Source organism: Silene latifolia, chromosome Y (assembly GCF_048544455.1).
Source record: "Silene latifolia isolate original U9 population chromosome Y, ASM4854445v1, whole genome shotgun sequence".
NCBI classification, from domain to species: domain Eukaryota; kingdom Viridiplantae; phylum Streptophyta; class Magnoliopsida; order Caryophyllales; family Caryophyllaceae; genus Silene; species Silene latifolia.
In genome coordinates this window covers 426,883,155-426,903,390 of record NC_133538.1, presented here as the reverse complement: position 1 = coordinate 426,903,390, position 20,236 = coordinate 426,883,155, and the positions used below count along the sequence as shown (strand labels likewise).

Here is a 20,236-nt window from a genome sequence, read left to right as displayed (position 1 = left end):
ACTCCTATTTTAATACTTTTCCTTAAGTATTGTGCCCATATCAAATGGGAACAATATAGTGACTGGGAGGGAGTATTTACTTGTTCTAATATTACCTCACCATATCAATTTTTCATGTGCATTCACCCTTCATACCCAACTAACCAACCTAACCCTTCCTACCCAACCTCATCTTTATCCACGAACAATTTCTCCTATCCATATCTGCTTATATTCCCTAAATTACACTTTTAAACGTTAGAGATTAACCCTACCCCTCGAGAAACTCACCCCCTCCCCAAAAACCCGCCATACTCCTACCCCCACCTCTCACAAAAATACACACGCACAGTGACGTCATCCCTCACCCTATAAGATTCATGTCCTACCCATAATGAATAAGACAATTTTAAAAAGATTTATATTTAATTGATTGATATTGATCTTAGATTAAACTTCATAAATTATAATCATTAAAACTCTCTTTTGTCATTTCCTATTTGTCTGATTTAGTTAAAGCCTAAAGAAAGAGAGAATAGTAGTTATTGTGTGCAACTGTATGGTGCAAAAGATAAAAAAAATGATCATTTTATGATAGAAAGTGATAGCTATACGTTAAAATGAAGTAATTTTATGATAATCTAGAAGGGTTAACTTTATAATATGAAAAGTGGTTAATTTTTAACATAAAGTAATTTTTTTTTATAAAATGGGTTTTAATTGAAAAAATCGTAAATAATTTATTTATTTTAATAATAATAATAATAATAATAATAATAATAATCCGGTCTTTCTCTTCTTTCTCTCACTAAAAATCTCTGAAATTAAGCGATTGAGTGGTACGCTCCGCCTTCACCTCTGAGGGTTTCGCCGCAGCTATGCCAAGGGGCCGACCGCCCAAATTTTTGGCCTTCGGTTGCAACACTAGATCCACTGAAAAGGTTTCTGCAGGACAAGGGGATTCAACTACTTGCTCTCCTAAATCTGCGAATTTAGGGGATTACATGGTTACTTCTTCTTCGGTAAATTCAGGGTCTTCTCTGGTGATGGGAGCGTCGACTTCTTCAGCACAGGTAACTCCTGACCCTCCTATTACCCCAGTGGTCTCTGATGTGGTTCCTCCTGTGGAAAATGTTTCTGTTGTTACTCCCCCACCAAAGAAACCCTATGCCCAAACCCTAAAATCGTCTAGTAAGGGTATGTCATTGTCCTTTATCAAAGGTAATGAGTCTAAGGTTATTATTAATGAGGATGACATTGCTGATAAAGTTGAGTATTGGAGTACTACTCTAGTTGGTACGGTTATGGGTAAGCAAACTTTGATTGTGGAGCTTAACTAACTGGTTTCTAAACACTGGAATCATATCACCACACCAGAAATCCTTTATTTTTCCCGTGGGTGGTATTACTTTCGATTCCTGACTAAGGAGGATATGACTGCTGTCCTGGCAGACTCCTGGAATGTTAATGGTTATCGTTTGGTTTGTAAGTCATGGTCCCCTACTATTGTAGAGGAATTAGCTGAGATCACTACTGTCCCAATATGGATTTTGTTTCCTAACCTTGACCCATGTTTCTGGTCTCAATCTGCATTGAGTAAAGTGGCAAGTTTTGTAGGAAGGCCAATTTGTGCTGATGAACCCACCACCACTAAGAGTAAGATTGCCTTTTCTCGAATTTTGGTGGTGGTTGATCTCTCTAAAGAGTTGCCTAGAGGTATGACTCTCCAAACACCATACTGTGGCACTGTCCTACAAAAGATTGACTATGAATGGGTGCCTCATTTTTGTCATTCTTGTAAGAAAATTGGGCATACCCAGGATAGGTGTAATAAGAACAAACCCAGGCAACTCTACAAGCCCAAGCAGCCTATAATTGAGCCTGTTGTGACTGTTACTGGGCAAGATAAAGAGGGCTTCATTACTACCCCTCTCAAGAAGAGTACTCCAAAGAAAATTGCTGTTGTTACAACTGATTCAGTGGTTACTGATTTAGGCAATTAATATGTTGCACTTGCTTCTGAAGACACTGTTTTAGTCTATTTTGAGGTGGAGCAGGATCAAGTTCATCTGGCATTGCAGTAGGGGACTGTTGTGGAGATTGATCCTGGTTGGCAGCCATCCCCTCTATCACCTCAATGATCATTTCCTCCTGAAATGTGAGGAGGATGACTGACCCCCTAAAACAGCAGGAGGTTTTAGGCTTCTTGGGAGTTAACAAGGTTGATTTTGGAGTTATAATTGAAACACATGTTAACCATCAATTTTCTGGTTTCATTCATAGAAATAAATTTCATAGTTATCAGCTAATTACCAATTATGACATGCATTCTGGGGGTAGACTTTGGGTTTTGTGGAACCCTGTCTCAGTGCAGGTTCATGTGCTGGCAAGAGGTGCACAGTTTCTTCACTGTTTTTTGCTTCATCATGCTAGTCAGGAAGCACTTGAGGTTACCTTTATTTATGTTTTTAATAGAGCTTCTGAAACAGTTGATCTATGGGATAGTTTGAGGCTTATTTCTCATGGGATTAACTCCCCATGGGTCTTTCTGGGTGACTTTAATGTCTCTTTAAGTGCTGCTGAAAGGGTTGGGTGTGTTATCCATGATAGAGAGATGGATGAATTTAGAGAATGTCTTCAGGATTGTGCCTTGTCTGATCATCCCAACACTGGGGCCTTTTTACATGGCATAATAAATAGGAGCATTCTCCCAGATGGGCTAAACTTGATAGGCTTCTGGTGAACCCTCAATGGTACACTAATATCCCATCTTCTGTTGTGACTTTTCTCCCTGCTGGGATCTCTGATCATGCTGCCATTGTTCTCAACACTGCTACTACCTTATCACCTACAAGATCTTTCAAATATCTTAATTGTTGGTCTCTTTCTCCTGGATTTATTCAACTTATTGCTGATCAATGGAGTCTTCCTGCTCATGGGTCAAAAAATTTTGGGTTGTTTTCCAAATTGAAAAGGCTCAGAAGTCATCTTAACGTTATTCACAACCAAGAATTTTCTGGCATTGCTCAGAGAGTGGTTACAGCAAAAACTGCCGTTACCCATTGTCAGTTTCTTCTTCAATCCTCTCCTCTGAATCCTCTTCTATTAGGGGAGGAAATTAAACTTTCTGCTAATTATATGAAAATGAAGAAAGTAGAAATGAGGGTTTTGGCTCACAAGGCTAAGGTGCAGCATCTTCAGCTAAGTGATGTCAATACTAAGTATTTATATGCTAGTATTGCTGCAAGGAAGAGTAGGAACACTATTGGGTTGATTAACGATATCCATGGGTCAGTCTATACTGGCCATGCTGAAGTTGCCTTGGCTTTTCTGGATTTCTATAAATCCCTTCTTGGCTATGAGGAGAATATTTTGCCTATCCCTGCTGATTTATCTACTCACAATACTCTCCAAAATGCTACCACTTTGGATAATATGGTCACACCTATGGAGATCCAAGATGCCCTCTCCTCTATTGACAGAAATAAAAGCCCTGGAGTGGATGACTACTCTTCTGGGTTCTTTAAGGACACTTGGGAGATCACCGGCCCTGATTTCACTGCTGCTGTGATGGAATTTTTCAATACTGGAAGAATGCCAAAAGCTGTTAATTCTACTCTTATTGCCTTAATCCCAAAGAAGGATGCCCCTCAATCTGTCTCTGATTTTAGGCCAATATCTTGTTGTACAGTATTCTATAAGACTGTGAGCAAGATTTTGGCTAACAGAATGAAGTCAGTGTTGGGAGATATTGTTGGCTTGGAGCAAGCTACCTTCATTGAAGGAAGGGACCTGTTTGATAACTCTATGCTTGCTCATGAGCTGGCTTTTAAGTACAATAGATGTTTGCTGACTCCAAGATGTATCCTAAAAGTTGACATCCAGAAAGCTTTTGATTTTGTCAACTGGACTTTCTTGGCTCATTGTTTGCAGAGGTTTGGTTTTCCTCCTAAATTTTCTCCTTGGGTTCTTTCTTGTATCTCCACTTCTCACTTCTCTATTAATGTCAATGGCTCTACTGAGGGCTATATTCCTGGAAAAAGGGGACTGAGGTAGGGGGATCCATTGTCTCCCTATCTATTCACTTTGTGTATGGAGGTTTTGTCTAGGCTGCTGAGGCAGCTCCCTACTTATCCTGGTTTCTCTTATCACCTAAAATGTGTTAAGGTTCAGCTTACCCATTTGGTGTTTTCTAATGATCTCTTCATTTTCACTAGGGGGGATCTTCCCTCAATTCAAGCTGTTAATCAGTGCTTAAGTTTGTTTGCTGGCTATTCTGGGCTCAGAGTTAACCCCATGAAGTCTAATCTGTACTTTGGAGGTGTTAACCCCAGTTAAAACAACTTATTCTTGATTCCACTGATTATGTTGAGGGAGAGCTTCCCGTGAGGTATTTGGGCATTCCTTTGTTTGGAGCAAGGCTAACCCAGAGAATGTTCATACCTATGCTGGATAAAGTTAGAAGTAAAATAACTCATTGGGCTAATACCACTTTAAGTTATGCTGGAAAAGTGGCCCTTATTAACTCGGTTATATTTGGGATCCAAAATTTTTGGGGAGCTAGTATCCTTTTACCAAAAGGGATAGCAAAGAAGATCCATAAAATGTGTAAATATTTCCTCTGAGGTATTAGAGATGGGCAAAGAAGAATGGTCTTTAAAAGTTGTGAGAGTTTATGCAGGCCAAGAAAGGAAGGAGGTGTTGATATCAAAGAGATATTGAGTTAGAACAAAGCACAGATGATGGGGTGGATTAAGAAGATTGAAACTGCTACTCCCAATGTTTGGGTTCAGTGGGTTAATGCATATATTCTCAAAGGTGTTAGCTTTTGGAATTTCCAAATCACTGCTGCCCACTCTTGGTTTTGGGGAAACATCATTACTTGCGCGGATTGTTTGGTTTTGTACACTGGTGGAATACAGCAGGCAAAGCAGCTCTTGCGTACTCCTGGGTATAAGGGTTTGATTTACGAATGCTTGAGGAGCAAAGGGCCTGTACAACCCTATCACGGGACTCTGGGGAAACTCTTAGTCTCCCTAAGCATGCCTTTATTGGTCTTATTACTGCTGAGAATAGGCTGCCTACTGTGGACAATCTTTGCAAGAGAGGGATAGTGCTTGTCAACAGGTGCGTGCTGTGTGAGAGTGCTGTTGAAATTGCTGCTCATATTTTCTTTGAGTGCCCTTACTCTGATGAGGTTTGGTGTCATGTTTCTGACTGGATGCAGGTGCCTGTTTAGGGTAGACTATCTCAGATCTTCAGATGGTACAAGCTGCATATCAAGGGGTCTGCTTGGGCAAAGAGGCAGAGGAGATGCCTTCTGTTGTGTGCCATTTACCTTATTTGGCAGGAACGCAATAGAAGGGTCTTTAAGGAGCTCAAATCTGCTCCTGCAGCTCTAATTTGGAGAATTCAGTACTTAGTTATTATTAGACTTCAAATTCATGTACTAGCTTTTGAAGAGTTTTTATCTGGCTATTGTTAGGTGCTTGTTGTTTTATTTAGGTGGCCATACTGGCTCCCTTCTAGATTGACGGACTTTGGATTTGTATTTCTTGATTATCTTTAATGAGAATAAATCCTAATCTTTCTGCAAATAATAATGATGATAATAATGATGATGATGATAATAATAATAATAACAATAACAATAACAATAACAATAACAATAACAATAACAATAACAATAACAATAACAATAACAATAACAATAACAATAACAATAACAATAACAATAACAATAACAATAACAATAACAATAACAATAACAATAACAATAACAATAACAATAACAATAACAATAACAATAACAATAACAATAACAATCAATAACAATCACAATAACAATAACAATAACAATAACAATAACAATAACAATAACAATAACAATAACAATAACAATAACAATAACAATAACAATAACAATAACAATCAATAACAATAACAATAACAATAACAATAACAATAACAATAACAATAACAATAACAATAACAATAACAATAACAATAACAATAAAAATAATAATAACAATAACAACAACAACAACAACAACAACAACAACAACAACAATAACAACAACAACAACAACAACAACAACAACAACAACAACAACAACAACAACAACAACAAGCACCTAAGACACTTGCTAGCTTCCTTTAACATTTCAATAGCTTTGATACCTTTCTGTCATGACCGACTTGGTAAGGTTTCAGTGTCCTTTTGTCGGTCTTCATGGGTGTCAAGATGGTAGTGGTAGGGGACTTGTTAAAACTGCCATGCTATGACACTTGCAGGATCGACACTGCCGTGGTGAAGCTATGGTACTTACACGTCAAACTCTTTCTGATAGTTTGACTGTTTATTCTAATGTTGAGATTACTTTACAGTGGATGAGGGTTTGGTTGTGTGGGGTGTGCCTTAGAACCCATACCTTTCTTAAGAGGTGTCGGCATAGTCGGGACGACATTGTGGCGTCTCCGATTTGTGATGATGGCCATGTCCGTTTTTTTATTTCCAATGTTCCCCGACCTACTGTTCCGTCTCCATCGGTTATCTCATCTGATGTTGGGGTTGAGCCAGTTGGTTGGACCGTCTCTTTGCTTGATCGTTTGCTTTCTTTGGGGTTACGCACTGTGAAATCTATCCCTCCTAAGTGTCGCCTTGGGTTTGCTCGGGTTTTAAAAGGGGCTTGGGATGATGTGGGTGGCTCTCCTGGTGACCTCTCTTGCTGGATTCGTTTGATTGTGTTGCCCCTTTGTATACTTAAGACCTTTTCCCCGAGGAGTAATCTTGAGTGTAGGACCGCTGTCAGGCGTCATCGCCAGGAGGAGAGTATTACCAGTGCTATTCTTGCTTGGGGTGTACCGGGTGGCAGTTTGCAGCTCTTACGGGCGACTTTGGATGAGGTTCCCCTTTCCTTTCATGTGGAGGAGGATCTTAATTTGAGCGAGCTTAACCTTCGGCAGTGTCGGAGGAAGATTTGTGATGGTCATTATACTGCTGCTGTGCGGGTGCTTTCTTCATCAGGTATTGCCCCTTACTCTGACGCCACCCTTGTGGCTCTGCAGGATAAGAACCCCATCGCCCCTTATCCCTCTTTGCCCCCTTTGCCTGTTGATCATCATCCCCTCGTTGCCTCTCCGCAGTTGTGTTGGATATGATTCGGAGTTTCCCGCGTGGCACTTCTTGTGGACGAGATGGTTTTCGTGCCCAACACCTTATGGATTATTTAAGTGGAGCTGCTGTGACTATTTATGACGATTTGTCTGCCTCTATTACTCAGGTGGTTAATCTTTTCCTTGATGGCCGATGTCCGCATGCTCTGGGTCAGTACATAGCTTGTGCTCCGCTCACGCCACTTGTTAAACTAGGTGGTGGCACTAGTACAAAAATCCCCTATCATGACATAGTTATCGTGGCGGTTCTAATAGAAACGACGTGAAAAGCCCAATAAATTGGCGGGAAGGAAATATTTTTGTATATAGGAGGTCTATAGTGGCGGTTTAAGTAAGAACCGTCGTGATAACATAAGCTTTTTATGGCGGTTCTAAATAGGAAACGCCACCATAGTTTAATAGTGGCGGTTCTATTAACAACCGACGTTGAGAATGACGCTAAAAGTTAATACAAAGTTATAATTTTTTGGACTAAAAACCGCCATGATATGTTTTTATGTCGGTTTCTAAATAAAACCGATGTTAATAGAAAAATTATAAAGACAAAAATAAAAACCGCCAAAAAGCCAAAAACCTTCAGCAATACATTGAACCGCGAAAACCCTTCAGCATATACTGTAAAGCTGCTCTTCGTCTTCTTCAATTCAACCGCCAAAACTTCACATCCCCTCACAATTTAACTCCAGCAATCGAAAACGTGCTTCCTCACGCCGCCCTCTGACGTAGTATTGATTAAGTTTGTCAGAACTTGTTTACATCGACTAGTTTACATCGACTATTGACTCAATTCAATCATCAATTCCAATTTCAATTCCGGTACCCTAGTTTTCGAACTCCTCTCTATTCTACTGGTTGTTTCCGGCTACACCGCATAAGCAACGATACAAAGTCAACGCCCTTTATCCGCAACAACATCGAAGGTACCGTTTGACCATATTTAATTGCAATGACTGTTTCTTCATTTAAATCTTTATCACTATTATCAAATTAATGGTTATTGTATTGTTGTGTTACTGAATTATGAATTATTGAATTATACAAAGTAGCATCTCTATTAGTATAAATGGAATACTTGTTTTAGGTTGGTAAAATATTTTGTTTAAAGTCAGGTATTTGCTGCCCCTTGTTCGTTTTGGTATGAGTTGTCTTTGGGGCTTATTTTGTGTCGAGTTATAGTGTGTTGATAGAGGTTGTTAAAGGGTTCGAAGGGTATGAATCTAGGATGGGTTTCATTACGTTTTAGAGTTGAAATAGAGGCCGGTAAGTAGCAGTGAATCCTCTGTTCTAGTCGGTTTCATTAATACAGAATACAGTACAGGTTTAGCGCAACGGTATTTTCCGTCTCACATCCTCCTGCAATCCTGTTATCGAAGCAGTATATAGCTATTAGGGATCCCCTAACTCCAAGAATTAGTTAATTAAATGTTAAGTTCAAGCAAAGCCTGTTCGCAATGTTGTTGTTACAGTAATTCACTATTACTGACCATCTCGACCAAGATCACATCTATTACTCGCATAGACAACCATGATGCAAACTCGGTAATTAACTAACCATCCTTGCTTTAGCTTCATCCTTCCTATGTAGACGCTTTAGACATTTGGTGACTTAGTGTAGGTATCAAAAGAGAAATTGAAGTTTTCCTTGTCACTCTGCAACATACTTATAGCTTTCTGAATTACTCATTTCCTTTATAAATAATGTAAGTAATTGTTCTATACTTCTATGTGATGTCGAGTTGTCTTAGAGACCTCTTGTTATTCACGAGTTTATCTCCTTGATACCTGATTTTCTCTGCACAAAGGAAATCCCAAATCTGTGCAAGAAAAACATTAACAGAGGACTGCAAGTGTTTAGCATAGTCTGTCACTTTGAAGTTTCTAATAGGAAGAAAAGAAGGCTACTTTGATTCCTTGATCCTTCTAAATTATATAGAAATCAGACATTGGTAGTAAATAAATGTCCTTGGATGGAGGAGATTAGTGCTACAGTGGAAGAGGAACTTCAGGCAAAGAAAAATAAACAGACATGGCATACGCTTCTGAAGTTAAAACTTGATAACTATAGGATCTTTAATCAAGAGCCTACATAGTATCAGTGTATGATCTTGGTCTAGGAAAGGAATCTTGGTCGAGATGATTGAATTAGTCATTTGGCCTTCCTTCTCACATTCTTTAGCTAAAGTTTGCATCCATACACTACAAGGGAAAGTCTGTTTAGAGTCCGAATTTTCAGTAGTAAAGCATCAATTTTCCGTAGCTAATTAACGTCAAAATACCCAATAATAAAATTGAATTAGAAAATATATCCTAGCTCAATTGGCGTCAGTAGCTAGAGGCGTAAAAAGCGTTTTGTCAACCTGAAGCTTCTTACATTGTAATCATCATCAAGGAATTATGAAGGCAATTTATAAATGAACTAATTATCAAACTGAATATATCACCATTTAATAGTACAAAATACAATCTGTAAAACGGAGAGAAATCCTTATTCAACCAAAAGCACACAATTAAAATACGTATTTAAACTCTTATACAGTAACTTTTCACAATCCCGTGCAACTGAATAAGATGGAAAGCTGGAAGTCTTTATAAAGATGTCACTACATTGAGGTTACTTCTAACATACAAAGCCATATTACTTTTGAAATCTAATAGCTCCATTGGAATAAACTCTTTCAATTCCTCTTCAAGTCCTTGAGCTTTTTTACTTGCTTTTGTGCGTGCATTGAGTAGTTTTTGGAGTACATAAGATTGGTTTAATTGTGTATCATGAATTATAAAAATGACCATGTAAGGGAAATAATAAAAGAAGTTACAATTATGGGAATTTTGTAATAATTTTGAAAATGTGTAATATGTGTTTATTGGCAATATGAATTTGCTTAATTTTTTTTTTCAATCTTGAATTTAAGCAAAAAAATAGTGAAGTGAGTTGAATAATTCAATGTACCTTGTATTTTTTTCCTACAATATTTCATCAGTATTGAAGTACATAAAAAACTTAAAATAAGGAATTTTAAAAGGTAGTATATGATATTACTCATAGCCAGTCTCAATATTTAGCTTCTCCATGTAGAAATTTGCTTTGGTTATGTAATTGAGTGAGTGGCTGAAAAAGAACAGGATAGCATGCTTAGTTTGTGTTCAATAATATACACTCTTCATCTCAATCATTTGTTTACCTTTGATTAAAATATTTCTCACGATGAATATAAAAGGTAAACAAATGTTTGGAATGAAGGGAGTATCCAACATTGAAAACAATTACTCAACATTAGTTATCCAAATAATGAAAAACATTGATTTAGAAATATTACCTATCTAAACTTATTTAATGGGTGTCCAGGAACATCAAAAATATTGTCGGATATCTACGTAGCACAATCTCAATAGCTCGAATTGAAAGCCATCTTAAAGGGACTTAAACATCAAGATTGACACAATCAAAGTGTATAATGACTAAATTTCTAGTCTACTTAACCCAATAAACACATATAAGATCCAAGTTGACAGAAAAAGAAAGATTAAAATTTGCCCAGAAATTACGAAACCCTAGTTTTTGAATTAATATAAAGAAACTCCTACACTATTAAATAATTGTTACTAATTTCACGATATATATGTTTGAATTAATTATAGCATGGATCGAAGTTGGATGTATGGAAAGCGTGATTTTGAGTATCTTGAAAGGCTCCATGAATTTATTACTCAAGCAGTTGAACATCAAAGACAACAAGGGGATGATGCACAACTCATGTGCCCGTGTAGCGCATGTAAGAATCAAAAGAAGGTGAAGTCTAGAAGTGAAATGCGAGAACATTTGATATTAAAGGGGTTTAAACCAAATTATACTGTGTGGATATGGTACGGAGAGAAAGAGAATGATATTCCTAATTGTCCTAACGCCGTAAATGTTGAGAAACAAGTTGATAATATTATGGTTGATTTTGAGGTAATTGGAGAGGATTGTAATAACAATGAGGTTAATGAGCATAGTGATGCTAAGGAGTGTGATAATGTCGATCAGATGATGGATGATCTTGAAAAAGATTTTGTTGATTGTCCAGAAATTTTTCAAATCTTTGGTTCTTTGATTCAAAAAGCCGTTATTTAGGGTTGCTCTAAATTTACCCGTCTATCAGCGGTGTTGAAGTTGTACACCTTAAAAGCTGGGAACGGGTGGAGCGATAAAAGTTTTACTGCTTTATTGAGACTCTTGTCCGATATGTTGCCGAAAGGTAATGAGCTTCCCACTAACACTTATCGATGTAAGAAAGTGTTGTGTCCCCTCGCTACGAATTACCAAAAAATCCATGCGTGCCCGAGTGACTGCATTTTGTACCGTAAAGACTACAACGACGTAGATGAGTGCCCACAATGCAAGAAGTCAAGATATAAGCTTAAAAAAGGTCGTAAAAAAGGGGGTCCGGCAAAGACCTTATGGTATTTATCAATAATACCATGGTTTAAGCGTTTGTTTGCAAATCCGAAAGATGCAGAGTATATGTTATGGCATGACAAAGGGAGGAAGAAAGATGGCAAGTTACGACATGTCGCCGATGCTCCTCAGTGGAGGACAATCGATAGAGATTTCCCGGAATTTGGTAGTGAACCTAGAAATTTAAGATTAGGGCTTTGCACTGACGGAATTAATCCTTTCGGAACTCTAAGTACCCAACATAGTACTTGGCCAATAATGTTAATAATTTACAATCTCCCTCCTTGGCTTACTACAAAGAGCAAATACATTTTATTGACCATGTTAATATCAGGTCCTAAACAACCGGGTAATGATATTGACGTGTATCTAGAGCCACTGATAGAGGATTTAAAAATGTTGTGAAATGTTGGAGTGGAAGTGTTTGATGCAGCCTACAAAATTTCAAATGCGTGCTATGTTGTACTGCACTATCAATGACTTCCCTGCGTATGGTAACCTCTCGGGTTATAGGCTGAAGACCGATAAGGGGTGTCCTGTATGTGGTGATGACACCGAGTCTGAATGGTTGGAGCACTCTGGGAAACATGTGTACATGTGTCATCGTCGAGGGCTTGACCCGGGCCATGCATATCGTAAGAGGAAGAAGGCATTCTATGGTAAAACTGAACACCGGTCAGCCCCTTTAGTTCTAAGTGGAAAAGAGTATCACGCACGGGTTTAAAACATCCGTATAGAGTTTGGAAAACTGTACAAACCTCCACCAAACGGTGTATATCACACAAAGAAGTCCATATTTTGGGACCTACCTTATTGGGAGCATTTGTCGGTTAGGCATTGTATTGACGTCATGCATGTAGAAAAGAACGTGTTTGATAGTATTATTGGCATTTTGTTGAATATGCCTAATAAAACTAAAGATGGTGTCAAAGCGAGACATGACATGGTTGCTAGGGTCGTTTCAAGTAAATCCAATTCGAAGGGGAAGCGTACCTACTTACCCCCTATTTGCACGACTTTGTCCAGAAATGAGAAGAAGGTGCTGTGTGAATCTTTAAAGGGAGTGAAGGTGCCGCATGGATATTCCTCCAACATAAGTAGCCTTGTTTCAATGAAGGATTTGAAGTTAGTGGGATTGAAATCTCATAATTGCCATGTTTTGTTAACCCAACTATTGCCTATAGCTATCCGATTTGTTTTGCCTAAGCATGTCAGACAAGTCATCACAAAGCTTTGTAAATTCTTTAATGCAATAAACGCGAAAGACATTGATCCAGATTCTTTGGATGATTTACAAGCCGATGTTGTTGTGATACTTTGTGAGCTTGAAATGTACTTTCCAATTAGTTTCTTTGACATTATGGTTCACTTAATTGTTCACCTGGTGAGAGAGAGAAAACTTTGTGGACCGGTATTTCAGAGAAGCATGTGGCCGATGGAGCGAGAGATGGGAACCTATAAGAGACGAATGAAGAATCGATATCATCCTGAAGGCAGTATTATTGAAGCAACGGTTGCTTCTGAGACACTTGGATTTTGCCAAGATTATTTGAATAATGTGCAACCTCTTGGACTTCCTACATCTTGACATGAAGGAAGGCTTGAAGGGAAGGGTACTTTAGGAAAACATGTCATTACCGTTGATCGTGCTTTATTTGACAAGGCCCATATGTATGTTTTGCAACACATGACGGAGGTTCATCCATATTTAGAGAATCACTTTGCCATATTGAAAAGACAATATCCAAATAAACGTGAAGCTTGGTTAATAAGTGAACAGAATCGATGTTTTGCACAGTGGTTTAAAGAAAAGGTAATGACAGAGTTATCAAAGAAAACACCCAAGATTAGTGACAATTTGAGATGGTTAGCAAATGGACCAAAGGCTAACATTTCTTCTTATGAAGGATATGATATCAATGGGTTCTGCTTTTACACAAGTCGTCAAGATCAGAAAATTACAATGCAGAATAGCGGAGTTACAGTTGTTGCATCATTGGTAGAATATGTTGGAAGGGGTAAGCAACCAGTGGATATAACACGATCGTATTACGGGCTAATTTTTGATACATGGGAGCTTGATTATGTGGATTTTTCTGTGCCCTTATTTCGATGTAAATGGGCTGACAGTGAGAAAGGCGTCCAGGTTGATGACATGGGATTTATTTTGGTTGACTTCAATGTTATTAGCCATATTGATGATCCTTTTATACTTGCATCTCAAGCGAAACAAGTTTTCTTTATGGAAGATACTTTGGACAATAAACTTTCAATTGTCCTTTATGGTAAAAAGGCGCATTCTCGAGGTGGATGGTGTTGTTGATGAAGAAGAATACGACCAACTTGATGAACCTTCTCCTATTTCTACAAACTACCAAAATCTGCAAGTAATACGTGATGAAACTTATTTGCGTGAAGATCATGACGAGGGAATATGGTTTGATAACCCGAAATAGTTGTTTTTCTTTTTAAAAGATCAGATATTCATGTCATTAATAAATTGCCTGAACAACATAATAAATAGCCTGAACTAGACACTAGTAATCTTTGTCTTCACTGTATCCAGGGCCAGTTTATTACTATGAGGCATTTTTTTTCGCTAAAATGTAAGCTTTTCATTATAAAACCGCAATTACATGTCAACATGTATTTTCCACATTACAAATTTTCAAGCTCATATTTAAAGAAATTGCATCCTACACAACCATAGGCTATCCTTAGTACTGATAACTCGAGGTTTACATTCAATAAATCTATTCTGAAGCATCCTTTGAATAGTCAGAGCTATAGCCACAGGCCGACTAACTCTTCCTGAGTCTGCTCCATCTTCTGCAGGCTGACTAACTCTTCCATATATTTGGCCTCTTCAACATTATCTACAACTTTCAGGTCCAGACCCTAAACAATTCATGTCCACAAGAAACTAATCAAGGTGCGAACTTCTCAAGTCTGACATGGATGGATAGTTGGATAGCTATATGCCTATATCCATTTTGAGCGAATTAGAAGAATATAAACCCTACTGATTTTTCACACTTCCACAGTAGAAATAGTACTTAGCAATTTAGCATGATCATAACTTATAAGCCATAACATTCAGAATGTTAGTGTGCAGTAGATCAGTCCCTAGCCAACTACAAATCAATTGCAAAACAGACTCACTGAAATGGCAAGTCTCCATCAAATGAATATAAGTCTCAGCAGCAAGATGACAGATGCAGCACAGATCATCGGCAGCAACAACAACCTGGAGCTGCATCAGCTTATCTTTCAGCATCAGGGCCTGATGAGAGACCAACCAAGAAATAAAAGAGTGCTTGGGTTGCGCCATAGGACACCTAATAGACCTATACCACTCAACCTGATTTTTCCTATCACGAATCCATTCATAGCAGCAGGTTGATACTCGGACCATACAGAGTTTTTCATATACACATGATGCACCTGAGGCATATTACTATGAGGCAGTATGAGTGACAATTAACTTTTTCGTGTACTGGCATTGTTGGATATGCTCTAACACTAACCTCTTTAACTATATAGTTTCAGATTATCAGTAAGCAAGCCAGGAGTTCCACATGTCCTTTATTTTTCCCTGCATCTTTTATCTTGGCTCTCTGTAGCAGTAACAATTGTGCATTTATAAACTGAATAGCCATGGTGTCCACTTTCTGTTTTTTAATAAATTTCTATTTATTTCAGGTGCTCGACATGAGTGAAAATGAAATGAGTGAAAATGAGGTCAATGATTCGGTCCGAGCAAAAACGAGAGGCGTGACAACCGGAAAGAACTTAAAAGAAGTAAATCCAACAGACCTGTCTATTGATTTTAATGAGTATGGTCAGCCAGTGGGGAAATACCATGACAAATTTGTCACTAACATCGGAGTTTTAGCTAAAAATATCAAGATCACATACAATGATTGGAGAAAGGTACCATTGGGCGAAAAAGAAACACTTTGGAAAGAAGTAAAGGTATGAAAAACAAATAAATTTGATAATTTGAATGTTTAGTTTTTGTCTTACTGAGTTTGGTATGAGATTTATTATCGGTTGGATATTGTTTTTATTTTTCTTATGTAGATCACATGGAAGATTAAAGATGACACGAATAAAACGGATGTTCTAAAGATTATGTCAAAAGCATTCAGAGAATTCAGGTGTACATTAACACGCACTTACATTACCAAGACCATGAAACATAAGGATGGAAAAGTAGTCGGCGATACTCCTGTTGGTAAATATGATCAAATTAAGCCAGATGTTTGGGAAGAATTTAAAAAGCAACGCAGGGATAAGAGCTTCTTGGTGAGTATTGATTAATGTAATAGTTAGGTTATTTAGTGTTTAAAGAAAGTAATTTGTATTGTGATGCAAAATTATATGTGACCAAATTGTAGGAAAAAAGTGCAAAGGCTCAGGCCTCCCAAAGGCATAACAAGCAAGCATCCACATTTTTTGGGAAGATCTGGATATGCCGCAAAGAGAGAAAAATGGTACAAAGAAGAACTTGTGCAAGAACTTAGGCAAAAGAAATTGGATAATGATGATGCTAATCCCCTTCTTGTCAAAGAAGTGTTTAGTTCAGTAACTAAACGCATCAATGATCGGGGTTATTTATGGATTAAAGCACATACTCCATCATCTAATGCTCCTCTACCTCAAACACTGAACGTGATAGAAGAATACGTAAGTAAATTTTATTGTTCATTAATTTAGTATAAATATCAGAATGAATTATGAATTAATTGTTGCATCTCAGTGAGTCATTGATGGTTACTCAGTGGCTACTGGATTTGAGCAAGGTTCTCTTTAATAATTAGTCAGCAATGTTAGTTTGTAAGCACTGTGAGTATTGGGAGCAATTTAATAAAATTGATATTGTCTTTAATCATGCCACTGTATATGAAGGAATTGTTGACTCTTGGCAGTAAATTTTCAAGGATCGACCTCAGATCCTTAGATGGTACAACTGCACAGGAGATAGTTGACAACTCAGGAAACTTTGAAATTTGATCATTGTTTTCGAGTAATTTCACAGGATCCTCTGTGGTAGACATTGTTCCTGGCTTCCTGCTCGCAGACAATCAAACATGAGTCAACTCTGTAATTTGATAGGAACTCTGTTAAATTTCTTATTAAAGCTTATATTTAATTAAATTTCATAGTCTTGATTAATTTTGTAAACTATATTTTTAGAAACATTGGAAGGAAAAGGAGAAGACAGGAGAGTTTGTTCCTAGAAGACTCGAAGATGCATTGACCAAAGCATTATGAAAGCCGGAACACAATGGCAGAACAAGAGGTGTCGGAGGTTTTGTTGGTCTCGAGAAATATTTTGGAAAACCGGCAAGTCGAAGTACTAACAGAAAGAATTATTTTAAAGATGATATTCAATTGCTTATTCAAAAGGTAAAGAGGGAAGCAAAGGAGGAGGCTAAGAGAGAAACCATGGATGAAGTGAACGTGCTGATGGAGAAGAAATGGGCGGAATTGATTGGAAAAACGTCTCATATAGATGTTATTACTGGAGGTTCATTACAGGATCCATCAATGCATCGAAGAGATCATAGTAGCTGTCATTCTACTCATCAAATTTCTACTCATCAAATTGACCCTTTTGTTGAATTAAAGGTAATATCAACATATTTATTTACCAATTTTTTCATTGAATTTATTGTATTTCAATGTACAATGTGAAAGCTTGTAGTGTGTAAAAGTTATGTCATGACGATAAAGAAACCTCCTGGTCAGGCTTCTTGATGTTGTTGCTTCTGTCTGAAGTAGTTGATTATCTTTGTTTTTCACCTTATTTTTGCATCCAAATTCTATTTTCTCGTACAAGAATGGATGATCATGTTTGTTCCGGGTGTGATTACGGAGCAGATTTGTTACCACGTAAGCTTGTAGAATGATGACTTTGCTTGACTCTTCCTTTCGGCCTCTCCTGAAACAATGAACAAACTGAGGGCTCGGCTTGGTACCGAGCGAACTCACTCCGACGCTCAAATCAGTAAACTTAAAGGGATTAAGTTGTGTGTTACTTGGCAAAGTATATTGTAGAGAGATAAGGGAGTTTATACCAGATTAATGTATTTTACTGATTATTTTCGGATCCTTTTCTCGTTGAGAGAAGTGGAGTATTTATAGACTTTCACCTTTTGTCACGTAGTGGCCAAGTGGCTAGCAGGTGGAAAGACCGTTCTACCCTCGGCCGATGGACCCATGGCAGGCCGGTCGAGGGGTCTTGGATATGAGTACGCGGATATGTCTCTCGGCTGGCTGATTGACCAGCCGAGACCCAAGTGACAGGCTGCGTCGGTTAGGCTGTCCAAGGTGTTGACTTGCTGTGGATATCTTTGACCTTGCTCAATATGTTGACTCGGTCAGCGGGTGCAGAATATGCCCCATCAATTTGTCCCCAGCGTAGTCTATGTCGTGGTATGGACCTTCGATGAGTGTTGAGCGTATTCTGCGCAAGTAAAAATTTCTGCCCCGGCTTCTTCTTCCTCGGCTTGGTTCTGCTTAGGCCATACCGTATCCCCCCTCCACATGGATGTGTAAAGGGCATCAAATGTGGAAAAGAAAATGGCGCTGGCCGAGACCGAGGTTGTGAGTGCCGTGTGCTTTTGATTGCCCCCAGCCGGTGCTGCCAAGCTTGGTTGAACAACGGGCCGTTTGGCAAGTAGATACCAAGGATCGTGTTTGAAGAAGATACGTCGATTGGCATTCTGTCAAGGAGCGTGTTGAAGAAGTTTTGTAACTGTTTGTCGATTGACATTCCATGGCTGCATGCTTGGCACGTGGCTCGACGTTAATTGGTTGACGCCTCATGGGCTTTGCTCTGATTGGTCGGATTGAGTGGGCTTTGCTCTATAAATAGGGCAGTTACCCCCTCATTTTGGCCTTCCAAATTTCATTTTCTCAAAAAAATTTCCTCTCGTTTAGTTTTTCTTTCGCAGAGTTCCTTTCTCTTCCTGATTTCTCGAAGCGTTACTCGGTGTAACATTTCCTTCCAAGGTAATCAAACAAATTCTTCAATCTTTTTCTTGTTAAATATTTGTTGTCATGTCTTCTGCTGATTCCGGACCTAGTAATCCTGCGCCAGGGGGGTTCCCCGTCGCGCCCTGATGAAGAGGAGGCATTGGCCGCCATCCTGATAAGGTCCGGGGGCCCTAGGTCTCCTTCTCCTGAGGTTGATCCCAAATTTCTGGAGAGTTTCGAGGATGATGATGATGGTGATGATGACAGTGATGATGTTGATGATGATGGTGTTGATGAGGAAATGACTCATTCCGATGAGGAGAGGCCGCATCTCTTGGATCACGGCGACGCCTGTAAGATCGGTCCTGATCGTGCTTGGACGAACAAGTTCGCCAGTTGTTCTGGTTCTGAACTTTTCGAACATCATTTCTCCTTCGGCAGGGAGTATAGGATTGTTATTCCTAAAGAGGGTCAGGCCGTCTGTTGCCCTCCCCCGGGTTGTATCGGCGTATACATGAGACACCTGGAGTATGGGCTCCGGTTTCCTCTGAATGCATACGTTGCTGCCATAATTAAAGCAATGAACGTCGTTGTGGCACAGCTGCATCCGTTGGCCATTAGGACGATTGTTGGCTTTGTGTGGCTATGCCAGTTTAAGGGGGAGGCCCCAACGGTGAACCTATTCCGCCGGCTTCATCACCTTCGACTGAATGTCCAAGGTGGCAAGGGGTGGTATAGCATACAGACCGAGCCAGGTTATATCACCGTCTCTAAGCTTACTTCCTGCAAGGACTGGAAGGCGCGGTGGGTATATGTTGAGGTTCCAGGGGATTATCCACTGCCCCGGTCCTTCCAAAGCCGCGTTAATTTGCGGTGTGAGAGTCGGGGGGAGCATAAGAAATATGTCTCCCGGAGTAAGCTTAAGATGGATGCCTTTAGGGTCCATCTCAATGAGGACGAAAGGCGGGCGATGAAGCTGTTTGAGGCTGAGAAGGATGGGACGCCGAAGGGATGGATGCCCCCGACGCAGATCATTCTTCAGGATGATCTGCTCTGCCACGTCGGCTTCATACCGGCCCTCGAACAGGGTGAGTGGGGTCGGTGTGAGGCCCATCTCTGCTTTTAATGTTTCTGTTTTTGAACCTTGATTTATTTATTTTACTTAACTCTTGCTTCGTTTCCTTTGCAGACCGTTTTGGCCCGGATCTGTCTGCGGATATCCTCAAGAGGATGGGACTTGACAAGGACAAGAAAGTTGTTGATTTGCATCCTAAGGCCCAGACACGTGAACGCAAACCAGCGCCAAACGACCTCATGGATCAGCAGTTGAAGGCCCTAGATGTAACGGCGGCCCAGGCGAAGGTTGCCAGTAAAGTGCCGCGCCGTAAACCAAAGGCAATATCTATGGCGGCGACGGCGTCAACTCCGGCTCCGTCTTCGATCCCTGTGGTCCAAAAGGAGAAGGCGGTGGTCGTCGACATTACCGATGAGGAGGTCACCGTTGCCGAGGAATCTCCTCTTTTACGTAAGAGAAAAGAGATAGCGTCTGCTGCTGCCGCTGCTACTGCTACCGAGGCCGACAAAGAAATGGGTCCTCCAACCAAGAAGGCCAAGCTTGGTACAGATCTAACCTGTGGCTCAGATTTAGCTGGTTCATTA

At 39.3% G+C, this 20,236-nt stretch overlaps 2 protein-coding genes across 2 annotated transcripts; both read left to right on the top strand.

Annotated features, from left to right (window-relative positions):
- The first annotated feature begins 1,412 nt into the window (after positions 1 to 1,412).
- LOC141632517 (uncharacterized) lies at positions 1,413 to 1,982 on the top strand. The gene has a single exon (XM_074445062.1). It carries the CDS (start codon positions 1,413 to 1,415, stop codon positions 1,980 to 1,982), a length of 570 nt encoding a protein of 189 aa, XP_074301163.1.
- An 8,813-nt stretch (positions 1,983 to 10,795) lies between these two features.
- Positions 10,796 to 11,998, top strand: LOC141632516 (uncharacterized). The gene is made up of 2 exons (XM_074445061.1): positions 10,796 to 11,216; positions 11,298 to 11,998. The coding sequence occupies exons 1-2, from the start codon at positions 10,796 to 10,798 to the stop codon at positions 11,996 to 11,998; spliced, it is 1,122 nt and encodes a 373-aa protein (XP_074301162.1).
- Positions 11,999 to 20,236: the final 8,238 nt, after the last annotated feature.